We start from the raw sequence: 20150 nt of genomic DNA on the forward strand, positions 1-20150 counted from the left end.
GAATGTAATAATAAAAAATAGAATAAAAATTACAAGTAGGTACATTACAAGCTAATAAGAGGTATGTAAAAATACAAAACAACGAATTACTAATGAGATTTTTTCTGCTGTTTATTTGAGCCAAATGTTTTATATCCGCTTCGTTTTTTTTTACTTCAATCAATATGGATGGCCCAATAAATTTCTAAAGCTGGATATTATAAAATTAATTTCAGAAAATAATAATTCACAAGCGGTAGAAGAAAAAAAATGTTTGTATTGCCCTCGCTAGTTTATGCAAACAGTTAAAGGTTTCCGGAATGATATTCCAAGTTCTTAATATTTCTTCTTCTGCATGTATTTTATAATTACGTTCGATGATCGATCATTTTTGACGATTTCCAATACAAACTTTTATTTCCATACAGAACTGGAATGGAAATCAATTAATTGCATTTCCATATCGTCCAGATTCAGCCACTCAAAAAGCTCCAAGTTGAGAGTATCAAATGACACAATGTTTGGATATCGAAGAAATTTTGATGTTTCATCAAATCTACTAGCCTTCAGTAATTATTTTTATTATAAGCGAAGCTTTGTCGTATTTTTTTTAATTACATACATATAATAAGCTTTGCTGTTAATGCAATAACGTGTAGTCACAACAGTGACATCTATGTACAAAACGACATATCAAACATAAACGAACGATGAAAGTTTTAATATAATTTTCAATGGCTAATTGAAAAATTTAAATTCAATTCAAAACAAATGAAACAAAAGAGTCGACACGTTTTATTGAATTGTAAACAAATGACATATATGCATGTACATTTAAAAAGCATTGTACAGCCTAGACGCAGCGCTGAAAATTTTATATCATGAAGCGCTGGAATGAACGACTTTCAAAAATTGCACAAATTCACAAATGCATGCAAGCATTTTTATTTTATGATATATATATATATATATATTCATGTGTGTATGTATATAATTTGGCCGTAAGTCGTATGCGCGCGCGCTCTGGCGGCGTCGGGGCGCGGCGGACGAGGGTGCGGGGACGAGGGGCGGCGGGGAGGGGAGGGGCCGAGAGGGGCCTTTGTGCAGCGGACGTCGGCGCGGAGAGACGTCGCCCGCGCTCGCCGCCCCCGCCCCCGCCCCGCCCGCGCCCCCGCCGCGCCTCCGCCCCGCCGCGCCCGCGCCCCTCGCGCGCCCCCCAGCGCGACAGCGGCCGCGCCCCGGCCCCGAGCCGTCATCGCCGATCAGCTGTTCGCGTCAATCGATGTTGACATACAAAAAAATTACGTAAGTCGTGTTCGCCACGGATCGCTAACTGGCCACCCCCGCCCGCCTCGTCTCGCTCTCGCTCTGGCCGCTTTGTTGGCACCCCTCGTTTTATCAATGAAAATTTTGGGGCGCTACGAGATGGCCGAGTCGATAATATGCGCTCGCTCGCTTCCGAACACGGCCGCTAGTTGTCGCCACTGTCGCCACTTTTTTTAACCTACATTGTATATATAATATCGCTACATTTTCATTTACATATTTACTTCACATCTACCATTTAATAAATAAACATATTTCATGATTCTTTTGTTTGATTTTTTTTTATAAAAAATATTTGAACGATTCAAATAAAAACCCGGTTTGCTGATGAAACCGCCATTTTTTTTAACATTGCTGAATTAATAATTAAAGAATATTTTTCGAATGAATTGAATACAGTTATATATACATAGACATACCATAATATTGTTCTCTCAAACTGGGACAATTTGAGAGTTTGCTCAATACAGACTTTCAGATTCACTAAAATTTCAGACCGAATAATTCATTGTTTGTCCGAATTAAAGATTCTGCTCCATCAAAAGTGTTTACCAAAGCTTTCGATTGAATTGAACCCAATTTATACATTGACATATCATAATATTGTTTTCTCAAACTAAGACAATTTGAGAGTTAGCTCAAAACAGACTTTCAGATTCACTAAAATTTCAGACCGAATAAATTCATTGTTTGTCCGAATTTAAGATTCTGCTGCATCAAAAGTGTTTGCCAAAGCTTTCGATTGAATTGAACACAATTTATACATCGAAATACCATCATATTGTTTTCTCAAACTGGGACAATTTTGAGAGTTTGCTGAAAACAGAATTTCATATTCACTGCAATTTCAGACCAAATAAATTCATTGTTTGTTCAATTAAAAGATTATGCTCCATCAAGTGTTTCCCAAAGCTCAATGTAAGAAAGATTTTATTAATATTAACTCATTATAGACCACCTGAATTTTCCGAAAACTATGAGTTAACGTATTTTTCAAAAAGTAATTGGTTTTGTAAATACAACTCTTAAACTTTTCTATCAATTAAGTTAAAAATTAGAATACATACTTTTTTTACAGTTGTCTTCAGCCGTATGAATTAACAAATCAGTATTTTTCAAACTGTGGTAATTTATTTATTTATGTCTGGAAACTTGATACTAAATCTTTTAAATTCTCCTTTTTTTTGTATGAAGTTTGAATGATTTAAAAACACACACGTTTTGTATGAAGTTTTATTAAAAACATAGCACATGTGTTTACGGCCCATAGTGAGTTAATATCAATACAATACATTTACTATCACGCTTTTCCTCAAGATTTGTTTTTGAGTTCAACGACAATATCAGTTGCACATGCATTTGTACTTTCCATAATCAAGTGTAAATTTGTACAATCTAAGTTGCCTTTGCACAAACTGCAGATACAGACTAGTTATACAGAAATATATACATAGGTATCAGAAAAAAATTATAGCTATTATTTTTTCTCAAAAAGAAACTGAATTGTAAGTTAATGCACATAATTTGTATCAATGGTTGACTTTGCTATAATCATATATTCTGTTTTGAATGGGATTTGCAAACGGACGTGTGCTTTCAGTTGCGAATACAATTTTATAAATAACTAGTGGTTTTACCCGGCTTCGCTCGGTATTTGTAATATAAAGCGATTAAATATGGCCAATATAATAGTAGACATTTTATTAAATTTATTTGAATAGTTTTATTTTATTTAAATTTATATTCATTTGTTTTTTTTTTTTTAATTTAACGTCACGAATTAAACCACCCAAACCTTACATACATACATTAAACCTTACATAAAAAAATCTTTTTTGAAATTATATATTACTGGTTGTTTTACCCGGCTTCGCTCAGTATTTGTAATATAAACAGCGTAAAAATGGCGAATCTAACAGTAAATATTCATTTGTTTTTTTATTAAATTTATTTGAATCGAAAAAAAAAATCGACTCGTCATTGAAATTTTGACTTGTTTACGATAATTCCCAACCAAAGATATATGCATACATACATACTTACATAGAAAGTCTCTTTCGAAATTATATATTAGATTAAATATGAACTTTTCGACGAAATATTTCGTTATAAAAATGTGTCAATTTTATATACATTTCAGGTAATGATAACGTAAAAATTTAAACATTGGATATGGAAGACGTAATAGAATGTGGCGAATTCGTGTTCATTCGAGATTTCGATTCTGGAAATTTAGGACACGTGGAGCAGGTCCCTAAGGAGGAAATAGGTAAACGAATTTTGTCCGCGCACGTGAAACGCCATCGAAAATTTAAACGAACTACTTTCTGCAACGCGTTCAGTTCCAGGTGTCAACTTCAAAACCAGCGCACCGGAGACGGCCGACTATGAATTCAACGTGTGGACCCGGCCCGACTGCTTCGGAACCGAATTCGAAAACGGGAACCGCACGTGGTTCTTCTTCGGCATCCGATCGGCTCCCGCTGGAGTCCTCGTCAAACTCAATTTGGTCAACTTGAACAAACAGGGGAAGATGTACAGTCAGGGGATGGCACCGGTCATGCGCACCGTTCCCGGCAGACCAAATTGGGAACGCATTAAAGACAAGCCTGCCTATTTTGTACGAATAGCATTTCATAAATTGTGCATTCTACATACATACTTACATCCATTCTGTTTCTGATGTGGTTTTTTTTTTCTTTCAGTGTGATGATAATATATTTACGCTTAGTTTCAAGTTTCGCACTCCCGAAAACACGATGGCTACTACGTATTTTGCATTCACATATCCTTACTCGTACAACGAGTTGCAGAATTCGCTCGAAGCCATCGATAAGAAGTTTCCCGAAGTCGATAGTGGAAATGATGATGATATTTACTATTGCCGTGAATGCGTTTGCTATTCTTTGGAAAAAAGACGCGTTGATTTGTTGACGATAACGTCTCGGCATGGTATTACGAACCAAAGAGAAGAAACGTTGAAAAATCTGTTTCCGGAAGGAAAAGAAAGGCCTTTCAAATTTTCAAACAAAAAGGTAAACTTTAATATTTATTTACTTTATAATATTGTAGCGGGGTGTGAACAGGTGTTTCCGAGATCGGAATGAAAGAGTAGTAGTAGTAGATGTAGTTTATTGTTGCTCTGTCGACGATCCAGCTCCAAATGAATCACAGAACAAATCCACCGAATATTTATACACAGCGTGTACTCTCAGCACAGAGAGATCATTGGTTGATGAGTCGTGAGACCTTATTGGTTGTTGTATATGGCTTGTTTATACGCTGAGACATTTTTAGCGCGGTCAGGTGATCAGTGCCAGAAAACCAGTGGTTGACGAACACCAATCACCTACTCTCTACATTACATTATTATATACATATGTTAGAGTCGAAGTGTATTTTCAGTTGTAATATATTCGAATTGGCGTTTTAGGTCATTCATATTCGAATACAATTCAACTATTAAATTATATATCTACAAACGCAAATACACTTTCAACAATGTGCGCCAGTTGCAATATACTATTTGAGTTTTGGCAGCTCCGATGTTTTTACGAATGCTTTAAAATTCTATACTGACATGGGTTAAACGGAATATATTCCTACTATTCAAAATATATTACAACTGATAATACACTTTAACTATAACGATAGTTGATGCCAGGTTAGATGGAATATATTCCAACTAATCAAATTATATTTCAACTGAAAATACACTTCAACTGTAACATACGTACATATATATATTTGAGTTTGGTGATTATTGGTCACAAAGCGCTCGCCCAAAAGTCACTAAAATCTCTATAACGGAACATCTGGCAGCCGAAAAGTCCATCATACTAACGAGAAATCTAGTGCCAAATATCCCATATTTGTGATTTTCATGGCAAAAATTGTCTTTTGGGCGATCGCAATGTGACTAATAATCCAATTACCATATATTTGTAATATTTGGTTTTAAACGTGCAGAGTGCATGGTTGACGAGCGTGCATAGTTCAGAGCGTGTATGGATTGAGTGTTAAAAAATTAACAAACTGTACGAAGCACTTGTCTTTTGGCAGGCTTGTCATCTAATCTGCATGTATCATTTGGAATCCCTCGCATCCTGATCCCACATATACATATAAGTCTGATAATTTAAAAAACGGTACCAATCAATCTTGCACCGTGTCTGATTTTATTCATTCATTAAATATTTTAAATAAATTTCGTTTTTTTCACTTTAGGTTGTTTTCATTTCTGCGAGAGTACATCCAGGAGAAACGCCTTCTAGTTTTGTCTTCAACGGATTTTTAAACTTAATTCTCAACAGAAACGATCCAGTTGCCATAGCTCTACGTAAATTGTATGTTTTCAAAATGATACCTTTCATGAATCCTGACGGAGTGTATAAAGGTCACTATCGCACTGACACCAGAGGAGTCAATTTGAATAGAATGTATCAAACGCCTTCGTTCGAACTTCATCCTTCGGTGTACGCCGCCAGAGCTCTCATTAGGTATTATTTAAAGAAAATAATAATAATCCAACAAATCTCAATATGTAAATTGGTTTATATACATATGTGTGATTTAAGGTATCATCATTTCGGCTGTGAAAAACACGATAGTGTATATGACTTAACTGACGATGGAGTTGAGCACGATTTTCATCTGGGCAAACAAGAAAGAATCGATGAAAAATTGAGCCAGGTAATAACATTTCATAAACATATATTATTAACATGAATGTTTAATATAATGTCGTGTTGTATTATTAAATATCATTTTAACATTCAGTGTTGTGTATTAATAACAAGTTAAAGGACAACGTTGATTTGTATTTGATCCATTTTTTACTTACGACAGTAAAAACATCTTTCACTTACACGATGTTGAATTTTCTCACAATCATAAAACTTCATTTATTGATACTCGATATATATGTATATATTTAGATAAAAATTTACATCTCTATTTCTTTTTTAAAATATATATTTTCTCATGATGCCATTTTGAGTTGCTCTTGAGCGACACCTATGGTATTAAACTTGTACATATAAATTTATAGATAATAAATTTGAAATCATATTCAAATAGTGGTGACATACTATGTAGTATGGTTTTTGTCAATTCGATGAGGAACCGTTTCAACAATGAATTCAGATAATTTGGAAAACTCTGATAGGAAATGATCGACTTGGAGTCACAAATATTCAAGTCTGACCAACAGCACTGCATAAATACTCTGAATAAATTATATTGAATCGAGGTCAACCCAGGGTTTGAACCCGGGAACCTCTCGGTGGTTAGCATTAACGCAACTACCGAGCTATACTGTTGGCTTATGTTAAAAGAATTCTCTTAAGGTTCATAAGCTATATTTTTTGATTTTATGTAAATGGATCAAAAGTGTTTGACAAAACAATTACATGTACCATTAAAAAAATATGCTGTCCTTTAACTTCTTCATATATAATATGTCTGAGTGTTGGTGATTGTATTCATTTTGTAAGTTCATAGGTGTGTTTGTTGTATGTGTAGGAAAATGTGACATCTTTCCAATTAAATATGAAAGCTAAGTTGAAATCCGAAGATAGTTGGCAAAAAGCTCCGACTGCGGTTCCAAATTTAACTAGTAACAAATCGAACGTTTCGAAAGTGAAATTAGCTATTGACAGCGAAGATGACACATCATGTTCACTAACAACTAATCCAACTCTCGCCGACCAGGTTCATCTCGTTCACAACTTTCTGTTGAATTCATTTTTTTATTTCTATTCATTATTAATAAGCTCTGTTGGTTAGGTGGAAGAACTGAACTTGAACCAGTCGTCCGTTGACGGATTCAACATCAATGAGTGTGCGAACGATAGCATAGTTGACACATCGATTCCGATGGTGACGAAACCTTCGCTGCCCGACGATTTGAGTATCGACGATACGCATTTGACTTTTGACGACGACGATGATGATAATGACGTCGTCCAGGGAACCAGTCCACTGAGACAGCTACAAAGTACGCTTCAAGATAATATCAACCTCATATTGAAAGATAGAGTTGAAACCTCAGAACAAGGGTAATTAAGATTGCGCTTGTTATTTTTTATTATTATTTTTTTTATTAGTCGGCTTGCTGTTTTGTTTTATGTATGAATTATTTTTATTTTCTATATAATATTAGAAAAAACATCGCATCACTATCCTTAAGCACTTGCTTTAGATTCACTCAACCGTGGTGCAATAATTGCAAAACGACTGTCGAGGAATTGGAGCCGAGAATGCCTGGTATATCGCAAATGCTTCCGTCGATATATAAAAACGAGGTAATTAATATTATATAAGCAACAAAAAATTACCGAAGCGGACACTAATCACTCTTGACTATATTTGACCCACTGAATTCGAATATGTTAAAGATTTTTTGTTGGTTTCCTCTCGTTTATGAGATATGAGCGTTTAAAAAATGCGCAATTTTTACAGATTTTTCGATTTTGCATTTTTTACCTCAAATTTTAATATTGCTGTGCCAAAAACGAGTATCGGAACAAATAGTCGGATGTTTTTTTATATTAATTGTGATTTTTTATTGCTTTAAAATACTTGTAATTAATTATCTAGCGGTTTTTAAAGTCAACAATATACTTTTTTCTCGAGCTATTATACGTATATCCATTCAGCCAGTTTTATGTTTCACTACGTTTACAAAGATTTATTACCATGTCAATATTTTTATTTTTATCTAAATGTACTAATTCGAGCGGTAAATGATTTTAAATTGGGTAAAAAAATGCTGTTTTTAATGACCATATACATGATGCAAGACCAGCGATGAGTTTCATAATATAATTAGAACATTTCATAATATAATTTTAAATCATTTAACGCTCATATAAGTACGTTCACATTGTAAAAAAATATCGAGAATGAAAATCAATCCTTGTAAATGTAGCGAAATATAAAACTAGCACAATAAATGAATGATAGCTCGAGAAAAAAAGTATTAAAAAATATGTATGTACGCTGGATAATTAATTATGCGTATTTAAAGCAATAAAAAATCACATTCAATAGAAAAACATATGACTATTGATTCCACTACTCACTTTTCGCACAACAATACTAGATTTTGAGTTGAAGACTGCAAAAGTCAAAAATCTGTAAAAATTGCGCATTTTTTTAACGTTTATATCTCTTAATCGAGAGGAAACTTCGAGTTCACAGGGCTAAATTGTCCATCATGATGTAAGATGACACTTAGGTAAAACGTACATGCTATCTCCACCACTGCCTCTCAACCAATAGCATTTCGGGCGTACAAATGTTCTACTGTCTGCACGAAATGCTATTGGTCGAGAGGCAGTGAGGGAGATAGCAGTACGTTTTTCCTAAGTCTCTTCCTAGAGCATACCAAGTATAGTATAGATGAGTGAGTATCCGCTCCAGTAAGTAAAAAATGAGCTTTTTTTGTTGCTCAATGTTATTGATTTAAAGTAAAATAAAGTAATGTTGTTTTTTTTTTATTTTTTTAAGATTCCTTCGAATATAAGTATTACAAAGGACGAGAATGTAATATGTATCAATTGTCGCTCTCCTATTTCGAATGACGGCAATGAAAAGCAATCTGTCATAAACAATAATATTTCAGCTGAATCGGACAATGTGTTGATTAATCCGCATCTCAATAGTGAAAGCTCTAAAGACTTAAATAAAAATGATCTAGTAAGAATATTTGAATCGTTCATATCAATGTAATATGATTAAGTTTTTGTATTGTAATGTAAATATTCGCTTTATAGAAAAATAAAATAAACGACAAGAGGAACGTCGGTAAGAAGTCAAAATCGTTTTCGGTATACGGACGTGGTCTGCAAAAAGAAAAGGAATCAAATCTATTCTTATATATTGACTTGCACGGTCACGCTTCAAAAAAAGGCATCTTCATGTATGGAAATCACTTTGAAGATATTGAGAACAGCGTCGAGTGTATGCTATTGCCTAGAATCATGTCCCTCAACAACTTGCACTTTCATTTTACTTCTTGTAATTTTACCGAACGGAATATGTACTTGAGGTATTTTCCATTCGTTTAAATCCCATCTTCATATCGATTCAATTATACTTTATAAGAATGTTTATTAATAGATTTATGTATAATAAATTTAGGGATAGAAGGGACGGTATGTCCCGAGAGGGCTCCGGCCGCGTCGCCGTCCTCAAAGCTACCGGTCTCATGAGGAGCTATACGCTTGAATGCAATTACAACACTGGCAGATTGGTCAATGTACTTCCGCCCACGTTGAAAGAAGCTGCCCCGCCTGGACCGCCACCTATAACACCGACACTGACACCGCCTAAATACACTCCACATCTGTTTGAAGAAGTGTGTATAGTTTCATTCAATGTTTCCTGTGTCATATTGTGGTTGTGTATTAAAATATTGTTGATTTTTCAGGTGGGGAAATCGCTCGGTTCGTCCATATTGGATCTAACCAGTCACCATCCGAACAGTCGCATACCCGCATCCGAACACCGGAATCTTCCCGGCATACGAGATTGGCTCCGACAGCATTCTCGTCATATTAAACCGTCTCAGGTATATTCCAATGACGATGTTTTCGAGGATTATTTTATAAGTAATTGATGTGTAAAACCAACTGAAGAATTTGTGAGTACCGTCTCAACGGAATTGATAATGTTTAGATTTTAATTAAATGGTAACTTTGACAACTAATTTTGTCTGTCATGCATATCTTTTTTTTTACTTCTAATTTGTTACATTTGAATTTTGCATCTTATAATAGTATGACTTGTATTAATTAATACTATCTATGTATGATACTATAATATAATAAAAAACCCTTTTTTTTTTTTTTTTGTAACCTCGACTGATAATTTTATTTGTAAATAACGTGTTATGTTTATATTTTTCTAATTTATATGCACATTTTTATAATTATTTTGTTGTTCTATTTTTTTTTAATTTCAGTGAAAATGAAAATTTTTTTGAAAACACGTGATGGAATTCTTGCATTGCATAAATGTATCTGTATTTTAAAATGTATCCGGTAAGGAGCAGTAGATATTTCTTTCAATCACTATATCATCTTATAATCTTGGATATTTTTTTACTGATTTTAATGAAATAACAAAAAATAATCTAAAACTAACATTGTTGAGATGGTACACATTTGTTTGATCAAAATTTCCCTTCCAGTACAGCTTCTCGTTGTTTTTTTCGTGCTCCAACCTCACTCCAAATTTCTTATTTTCCATATTTTCAAATACTGAATTACATAAATTTGCAAATATCGACCATACATACGTAAATGTTGAAAACGTCGATTAAAATTATGTTCATTTCATACGTTCATTAACAAAATCATTCTAAAATTTGTAAAAGATGCCAATTGATTTAATATATGTGTTGACTTTTAAATTCATTATACGGTAAAATATCCGCAAACCGAATTTAATACATATTTATTAAGTTCGTGCATATCATTGTAATGAAAAATAATTTCAATTAAATAGTAGGCTTGCTAGAATATTTTTATATTATTGATATTAAAATTGTTTCATATCCAGATTTTAATATTGATTTAACGTGATTTTCAGATAATATCTGCCAGACAATCGACGTCGGCGTGCACGCCTCGTGCTAGCATATCTAGAAGCGTTCGCTCCCTCACAAGACCGTCAAAAACTCAAAATTTTATGGATCCTGAACGTAAGGAGAATCTCGCTGCGCCTGGATATCCAACAGACTCGCGTATCTCATCTTCTAGGGTAGCCATTTCATCTGGCAGCCGCTCGACGTCGTCCGGTCTTAAACTACTTCCAATTAGGTTAAGAGGTGAACAGACACTTTCGGCCAAAGCGCAACGGAATCTCTCTTTAATATCAATCAAAAAGTCGTCGTCTTCAAAGCTTCCCCCATCGTTCAAAACGCCTTCGAGAAATCGCTCGCCCGGTCCAAAGCTGCGTTTCAACGCTAAGCAGAAAATCGCCGAGGATAACGACCTGGTCAAAGGTACTATCCGAAGCTTGATGGAGTCGAACAGAAGCAACACAAGCAAGCAGGTGTTCAAAACAAAGAATCACAAGACAAATTTCAAAGGTCACAAAGACAATAATGTCCAAAAACCCAACCCCGAGGTGCCGACCACGTCGTTGACCCACAGAAAGGCGAAGACACGTTCAAAAGAAAGCCTGTTTCAGAAACAACCCGGGCAGTTTACTGCCAAACCATTGAGTAAGAGATTAAAAATGTCGCAGTATATTAAGTATTCGGATAATTGCAAGGAAAAGTATCGAATATGTAAGAACGTGAGTGGGAAGAAGGTGGGCGAGGTGGAGGGAACGTCTAGTCCAGTTAGCAGTAGCGGGGAAGATGTGGTGTTGTCCTGGAACTCCTTGCGTGTTCAAAAAGTCGCCAATAGCAATCCCGGGACGTCGTCGAATTCTCAGAGCGTTGTGAAGTGCCCTCAACGCACGCCATTCAAATCCCGGAGACCGGCTCTTCATCACATACCGACTACGACACCTGATCTCGGAACTATTAGGAATAAATTTCTGTAATATTTGTATATGTTGTTTCAAGAAATCCAAAAAAAAAAGAATATTTATAATTGAATTTGATATTTTTTACACAGTTTATATACATATGTATTTCAAAAAAATATATACCTATATAATTGAAAGTGAACCTTTAAAAATCTACAGTATTTTATAAACATGTACATAGATATAATTTATAGTAAAGAATTTCTATAATATAACTAATATAATATAATATTATCCATAGTGTCATTGTTAACCAAGTGTCTGCAGAATTTTCTATGATTAAAATATTTCGATGTAAATACTTTGTTACGTAGTTAAAAGAAAATAACAAAAACAAAGTACATTTATATGAAATTTATGATGTAATATTTTTGTTTTATTTTTATGACAATAGAACATTGTCAAATTTTTGATTTATGTAGTATTTTTGCAATCGATTTTCACCATTATAATATTTTCAAAATAATAATCAAACGTTTTCAATTGACTGCTAGTCATCTGTTAAATGTAACTGTGATAGATTTCTACAACCACTCAAAATGTCATCAAAATAATGGAAACTTCATAATCTGAATGTTTTAAATTTGACAGTTCATTTAGCTATTTGATTATAATGTAATGATTTGAAGGAATTATAAAAAAATTTGACTGATTTTTTTAAGTTAAAATTTCTGTTCTATTGATTTTAGTTACCATTAGGTTTCTATTACATATATATATTTATGTATACTCTAAATATGCACTTTTTGTCTGTATGATATGTATTTAGTATACTACAAAAATAATCCAAATTGCCTCACACTATTGCACTCTTTTCAATGTAAAGTTGACGAAAAATAAAATACCTTTTAGTATTCATAGTTTCAAAAGGTCATTTTCATTTTACCGATGCTGTTTTTGTAACGTATTAACTATCCATTAATTGTATGGGAAATTATGCAACTAAGTTATATTGCATATTCTATGTTAACCATATTTGTAATACGAATTTCTGTTGAATGGCTTGTGACAATTGTTTAACCAGTCGGCAACTATTAGATGTCTATATATCAAAAATAATAAAAAAAATCATATTTATTATATGTATATTTGTGGTATTGTTCAATATTTCAGTTTATCTATAGATTTTATTAGCTACAAGCATAAATATGTATTTATTTATTTCGTATTTAAGATCAAGTTTTTTGTTGTGATTTGAATTTTAAGTTATATTTTGTTTGTGTCATTTATCTAATTCGGTCTGTGATTTCCAGCCATTCACCATTATCAAAAAAAAATTAATTCTAAATCATTCACTATCAACATGGTGATATATGGTTGGATAAAATTGTACACCATAATCTGGTGTTTATTTCGCTGTGACTTTGATTTATTGTAAATCGAATAAATAAATAATTTTAACACAATATTTCATTTTTATTTTATATATACTGTTTTTCTTCTTCCTCAACATCTCTATTCTAGAGATAAATTTTTATTTTAACAAGGTTTTTATTGTAAAGGAGACTTCTACAAATATGCCATGTGTTAACAGACAGAACTTTTACTTAATAAGTGGTTCATTCAAAATCAATTATCTGAATAGCCAACATCTAGTACTACTGCCAGAAAAGGCGATATTTTCTCCTCTCAATTATCCGAATTTTTAACTATCCCCGTTTGGTTCGGATAATCAAGGCTCTACTATGTAAAAATTGACATTTGTTTATTTATTTCTCCACTATCAATTTGACAGTATTCAGTACAATAATGACAAATTTTATATATGATACTATTTCGTGGTACCCTAATCAGACTTTGAAAAGGCTCAGAGCCAGAGAAATGTAATAATAATAGAAGGGTCCTTACGAATAAATAAATGTTGTCAATATTACGCGATACGTCTCTATAGTCTCTATAAATAAACCCTTGTCATGCTTCTCACCCACGTGTATCGCTTCTTGTCTTTTCTCGTTATGCCAAGCATACAGCGTTCCATACTTCTTTGAGTGCATTGGATTTTGTGTAGCATCTTGGCGTTCAGTGTCCAAGTTTCACATCCATACGTCATCACTGGCAAAACGCATTGATCGAAGATCTTTTTCTTCAGAGTGGCATTTTTTATTTAAAAACAGCATTCATCCGTCCAAATGCACTCCATCCTAATTTCATACGTTTCTTTATCTCTTCATCTTTACTACCAGACATGTCAATTATTTGACCTAAATATAAATAATTATTTACTACTTCTACTGGTTTATCATCTAATGGGATGCTACCAGGCATGCAATAACCATTGAACATTAGTTTGGTCTTATCTACGTTAATTTTTAATCCTACTTTTCTACTTTCCCTGTCCAGCTGTGTCAGTCTGTTAAGTAGGTCAGCTGAATCACAAGCTATTAAAACTATATCGTCTGCGAACAGAAGGAGACTCGAGAAACGACCGTTGATGCTTGCTCCGGCTGTGTCTCACTCCAAGTTCCTGAAAGCTTCCTCAAGCACCGCATTGAATAACTTGGGCGGTATCGTATATCCTTGTCTTACTCCTTTTCCTATGCTAAATCTATCTGTACCTGAAAAAAATTTAACCGAAGCTGTGGCATTCTTATATATCGCAGCTAACAGCCCCACATAGGGTTCCGGCACTCCCTGTGTTTGTAGAGCGTGAAGTACTGCATTATGGCTAACTGTATCGAAGGCTTTCTCATAATCGACGAAACCTAGGCACAATTGATATTCGTTGGCGCGCTCGATTAGTTCGCCAACTGCTTGGAGGTGGTCCATTGTGCTGAAATTTGCCCTAAACCCTGCCTGTTCTATAGGTTGGTTCTCGTCAAGGATATTCTTCAGCCTTTCTGTAATAACCTTCGTGAAGAACTTGTAGACCGCTGAAAGGAAACTAATGGGTCGGTAGTTCTTGATATCGTGTATGTACATATAATTGAGTACAATCGCATGGAGTCAACCCGAAATCAAGGTTTGTGTTACACATCTATGTTTTTATTACAAGTTTACTCTTCCTAGTAAATCCTATGCAAAAGCTCAGACTTTATTATATCTATAATCACTATTGCGCAACACAAATATGCAATAGTTCTCAATATGAATTAATGGCGAAGCGTTAAACTAAATAAAAAACGTTAAATCGTTTGCAATTTAAACGGAATTGAGCACAAGGCCTTCGAGTATCTATAGTTCTCTGACAGAATTTAGAACGATGCGGTGAACTAGACAGTGTCAAAATAATCGACAGTGTCAAAATAATGAATTTTCAAGATTTTCTGTCTTAATTTCTGGTCAATTTTGAATGTATATACATGTACATCGTCTACTATCAACGTTTTCATTTGTTATCGAGAATTAGAGGAAAGAAAACAAGGTCAAAAAATAATATGTATATATAAATACGAATTGTACGAATACCATTAAGGAACATGGAGTGATTAATTCACATGTGGTGCATATGTAAATAATAAATAACGTAGAAAATAATACAATGCTTTCATATTGTCAAATAGTTATTTATTACATTAGACTTATGGTGTGTGCTTTATGTCGTAATTTACGGTTCTTCGTTTGTGATATTTTAAAATACAATTGTTTTCAACAATTGTATGTTGTTTTTAGAAATATTATGTGCACATGCACATTAATCTTTATCTAAAACAAATAACATAATTTATAATATAAATCAAATTATTATAACCAAAATTATCGCAAATGTTTACTTTGATAGGTATAAAAGAACGAAGACTTTCTTCCATAGTCATCAGTTTCTTTGAGACTACAACTGCAACTATGAAGTTAACCCTTTTCATTTCTGCGTGCTTCCTCTTGCTGGGCGTAAGTCATTTAACATCTAAATCTAAAATAAATCGTTTGTACGGTTCTATGTAATTATAAAATGTTTCTTCAATTTTCAAGTTGTCCCAAGCATGCAATGTCGTATGGGAGGATGATTGGAACTACTGTGTTCCACGCAATCATAATCTTTACGATGTTTGGGGTCACTGCTGCAAATATCCTACATCTCGTAGATGTGCCGTTTTCGGAGATCACATCTGGGAATATTTCAGATATAGGCTGAGGGAACACTATCAATCGGTCTCCCCATACCACAATTATTAAACGAATGGCAATAACCGGATTGGATCAACAATACTTTAGAAGCGTCTCATAATATTTCGGCTGAAAATTGAAATCTCAAAGCATATAAATGCATAAATACAAATGTATATGTACATTGCATTTTGTTTGTTAAGGGTAAGATGTGTGAAATGTAAATATATTATATGTAAATGTCTTCATAAATAAAAAAAAAACATTCTTTCAACTTCATTGTTTAATTCACCCAAATGTTTGATATTATTTCGTCATGTATTTTTCATTAATTAATTTCGATTTAAGCGATTTCAATATCGACCAAATCTTTTTTTAAATTTATATAAACGTGAAAGGGTGTCGTTATTCTTATTTCAGCATTTCTATTTTCACACTTAATTTGTCTCTACATATTCTGAGTATCAATAGATAAAGCTCTGTTTGAAATACGTAGCAACTCACATATTTTAGATATTAAATGATGAAAAAATATGTTGTATGTAAACCATGTTTTTCGAAATTAAATTTTGTGAAAAAAAATATTTGGCACCCATGTATCTAATATTATGCAAATAAATTTAAAACATAGTTGATTTTTTCGCTTTTCTGTAATTAAGAAAACTTAATGATTTCACAAAAAAAAAAATTCCATCACCTTTCCATACACTGATGTTTCCAATTAACGATTGCAGGATTGTAGTATTTAGTGCCTTAATTTCTGGTAAATTTTGAAAGTATTTAAATATACCTCGTCTACTATCAACATTTTCATATGTTATCGAGAGTAAGAAGAAAGAAAAGGTAGGATTTATGTGTGATATTTCAGCATATATCGTGATTATTATGCATGATTTTCACATTTTACACATTTCTTATAAAAAATACTGGTGGCTTCCTTAAAAAATTGCTCAGTTAAGAGAGAAAAAATGAGTCAACCACCAGTCCTAAAAACGATTACTTCTAGGACTGATGGTTTTTTTATATTAACTTATAATAGGATGATATACGAATGAAAAGTGGAAAATGTGGAACAATAATCGATTTTGCAGGCTATTATAAAATGTTCAACATAAGATTTTTCCAACCCTTTCAACCCGTTCACCATAAGATTTTTACCTTGTTTTCCTTCCTCTAATTCTCGATAACAAATGAAAACGTTGATAGTAGACGATGTACATTTAAATACATTCAAAATTGACCAGAAATTAAGACAGAAAATCATGAAAATTCATGAAAATCGATTCAGGAACTGTTCGTATGTTTATTATTAAGTCTATTTTTTTTCGATAAACCATTACATCGGAGCAATGTCGATTAATTTGACACTATCTAGTTCACCGCATCGTTCTAAATTCTGTCAGAGTATATTATTTTATTACTACAGTTTTATTAAATACATTTATTTTTTACTAGTTTTTTTTTACTTGAGTTTTTTTATTTTATAATTTTATATATCTTAATATTATATACAAAACTAAAAGGTTAGTATTTAAAAAAGATTTTTTACCGGGGTTTTTTTTATTACTTCATCTATATGTACAATAGTACGTAGTAACAATATATAGATGAAGTTTTGTGATCGTGCGCAAACTCGAATTCAAGATTTGGACTGATTCGAACTCAGAATCGATCACTGATCACGTTTTCATGATCTAGAAAAAAATGTGTGTTGCCGTGTCTGAATTTTGAGGATTTTTTGAACACCGCTAGCCCCAACTGAAACATAGTATCGGTTACTGAAATTCCTATCGATACGATGTATGTACATAAGTGTTTTTCAAATTTTTAAGTTGACCGGAAATGGTACCTCCCTTTATATGTAGATGTCCTTTCTTTTTAAAGTTTTTGTATTCAATTATATCCCAAACCGCTAACCGAAACAGACGGAATTAGATGTGTTATGGCCAAAACCAACTGTTTTCTCATTGATTTGTGTGTGAAATTCATAATTATAAACCACCCCTGTGCCCACTATGGGGCCTTTGAATCATTTGAATCGAAAAAAATTGAATCGACGCCTATGAATCGAAAAAAAAATCGAATCATTTGTTCGATGACGTCACGGATCTACGAACGAACGAACGAACAACCAAGGATACATATATGCAAAGTCTCTTTCGAAATTATATATTAGATCAATAATTCAAGTGATTAATACACATGTGGTGCATATGTAAATAATTAATAACGCAAAAAATAATACAATAGTTTCATACTATTGTCAAATAGTCATTTATAACATAAGACTGTGTTTTATGTAGTAATTTACGGTTCTTCGTTTGTAATATAAATCAAATAGTATAGACTAAAATTTACATTCAAATTTTCAAATACAATTACTTCGTACATATGCTCGTTTCTTTAGCACGCATGTTGTTTTTAGAAATATTATGTGCACATGCACATTAATCTTTATCTAAAACAAATAACATAATTTATAATATAAATCAAATTATTATTAACAAAACTATTGCAAATGTTTACTTTGATTGGTATAAAAGACCAAAGACTTTCTTCCACGATCATCAGTTTCTTTGAGACTACAACTGCAACTATGAAGTTAACCCTTTTCATTTCTGCGTGCTTCCTCTTACTGGGCGTAAGTCATTTAACATCTAAATCTAAAATAAATCGTTTGTACGGTTCTATGTAATTATAAAATGTTTCTTAAATTTTCTAGTTGTCCCAAGCATGCAATGTCGTATGGGAGGATGATTGGAACTACTGTGTTCCACGCAATCATAATCTTTACGATGTTTGGGGTCACTGCTGCAAATATCCTACATCTCGTAGATGTGCCGTTTTCGGAGATCACATCTGGGAATATTTCAGATATAGGCTGAGGGAACACTATCAATCGGTCTCCCCATACCACAATTATTAAACGAACGGCAATAACCGGATTGGATCAACAATACTTTAGAAGCGTCTTACAATATTTCGGCTGAAAATTTAAATCTCAAAGCATATAAATGCATACATACATATGTACATCGCATTTTGTTTGTTAAAGTTAAGATGTATAAAATGTAAATATATTACATGTAAATGTATTTATAATAAAAACACATTATTTCAATTTCATTGTTTTACATATTCACCCAACCATTTGATGTTATTTTTCATTAATTAATTTCGATTTAATCGATGTCAATGTTGACCATTTTAAGATTTATTTATTTATATACATGCTATATTAGCTTAGCTATCAAGCTAATTTAAAAATACATCTTAATTACTTAACTCTAAAATTTATAATTACTTATATGTACTGTCCGTCACAGAGGTGTCTCTTCACAACTCGCAAGAATGCATCCATGGTCTTAGCAGACCTGATGCACTCAGGGAGGGCATTATACATGAGCATACCCCTGTGAAAAAAACCCCCAGCTGTCTTATTTTTTCTTACTCTACTTACAACTAGTTTGCCCTTATTTCTAGTATAAAAACTTCGTTTATTTTATCGAGGTAAGCCAGTTATCAATAGAATTTTTGGAATTAATCCACAAGAATAGTCGAAATATGATTTTTCTGATTTAATTTTTTTTAATTCTCATATAAAGAAAATTTAATATATTATCCCTATTAATTCAAATCAGATTCGTGTAAATACGAGTAAACACTAGTACGAGCTTTTTGCTCGCAATTTTACCGATTTAAAATTCAGCACACTTCCAATTAACCCTTTTAAACGAAAAAAAAAATAGTGTGGTCAGAACACTATCTCAATAAACATGTTTCAATAGAAAAACTCAATATAAAATAGTATTTACAGTGGGAAAAAAGCCCAAGTGAAAATACGTATTTTAAACTTTGGATTAGAACTGGATGACTACTTAGATAGATTTGAAAACTGAAAAGTACTACAAATAGAAGATACAATACCCGACTATAGATTCCAATATTCATTTTGAACAAGAAATCGACAGATTTTGAGACATCGACCGAACAACACCAAGATATAGAAAAATCGCCCGATTTATAAAACACATATATCTCCGAATCTCGAGCCAATCAACATTTTTTATTACCAGATTCGTTTTTACTGGGCATAGATCTATAAGAAAAGTCATATCTCGTCTCTGAACCATTTTTCGTGTCGAACAGGGTTATTATAACATTTCTCTTCCCAGGGGTCCCTGTGACCACTGATGTGGTCTATGTCAAATTAAAAATAATTTGGGGGTGCATAGACAATGTTGGGGGGTCCATGAAAG

General features: G+C 33.0%; 1 protein-coding gene across 3 annotated transcripts; it reads left to right on the top strand.

Annotated features, from left to right (window-relative positions):
* Positions 1 to 1233: 1233 nt before the first annotated feature.
* LOC143911274 (cytosolic carboxypeptidase-like protein 5) lies at positions 1234 to 11893 on the top strand. 3 transcript variants are annotated; one of them, XM_077430121.1, is made up of 14 exons: positions 1234 to 1284; positions 3446 to 3574; positions 3654 to 3925; positions 4011 to 4340; positions 5533 to 5804; positions 5883 to 5997; positions 6829 to 7017; positions 7093 to 7364; positions 7508 to 7610; positions 8818 to 9006; positions 9084 to 9358; positions 9451 to 9667; positions 9740 to 9880; positions 10903 to 11893. In XM_077430121.1, the coding sequence occupies exons 2-14, from the start codon at positions 3478 to 3480 to the stop codon at positions 11863 to 11865; spliced, it is 3435 nt and encodes a 1144-aa protein (XP_077286247.1). In that variant the 5' UTR covers positions 1234 to 1284; positions 3446 to 3477; the 3' UTR covers positions 11866 to 11893. The 3 variants fall into 3 exon arrangements, with proteins under 3 accessions (XP_077286247.1, XP_077286255.1, XP_077286239.1); XM_077430113.1 differs by having other exon boundaries at positions 1266 to 1284; positions 7469 to 7610; XM_077430129.1 differs by lacking the exon at positions 6829 to 7017 and having other exon boundaries at positions 1261 to 1284.
* The last annotated feature ends 8257 nt before the right edge of the window (positions 11894 to 20150 follow it).

The sequence above is a fragment of the Arctopsyche grandis genome, chromosome 1 (assembly GCF_051622035.1).
Source record: "Arctopsyche grandis isolate Sample6627 chromosome 1, ASM5162203v2, whole genome shotgun sequence".
Classification (NCBI taxonomy): Eukaryota; Metazoa; Arthropoda; class Insecta; order Trichoptera; family Hydropsychidae; genus Arctopsyche; species Arctopsyche grandis.

What these genes read in the sequence shown, in the direction of transcription:
- LOC143911274 (XM_077430113.1), top strand. Translation starts at nt 3,478, where the DNA reads ATGGAAGACGTAATAGAATGTGGCGAATTCGTGTTCATTCGAGATTTC. An exon ending in GGTCCCTAAGGAGGAAATAG is followed by an intron (nt 3,575 to 3,653) that starts GTAAACGAATTT and finishes GTTCAGTTCCAG; the next exon opens with GTGTCAACTTCAAAACCAGC. An exon ending in TCAAATTTTCAAACAAAAAG is followed by an intron (nt 4,341 to 5,532) that starts GTAAACTTTAAT and finishes TTTTCACTTTAG; the next exon opens with GTTGTTTTCATTTCTGCGAG.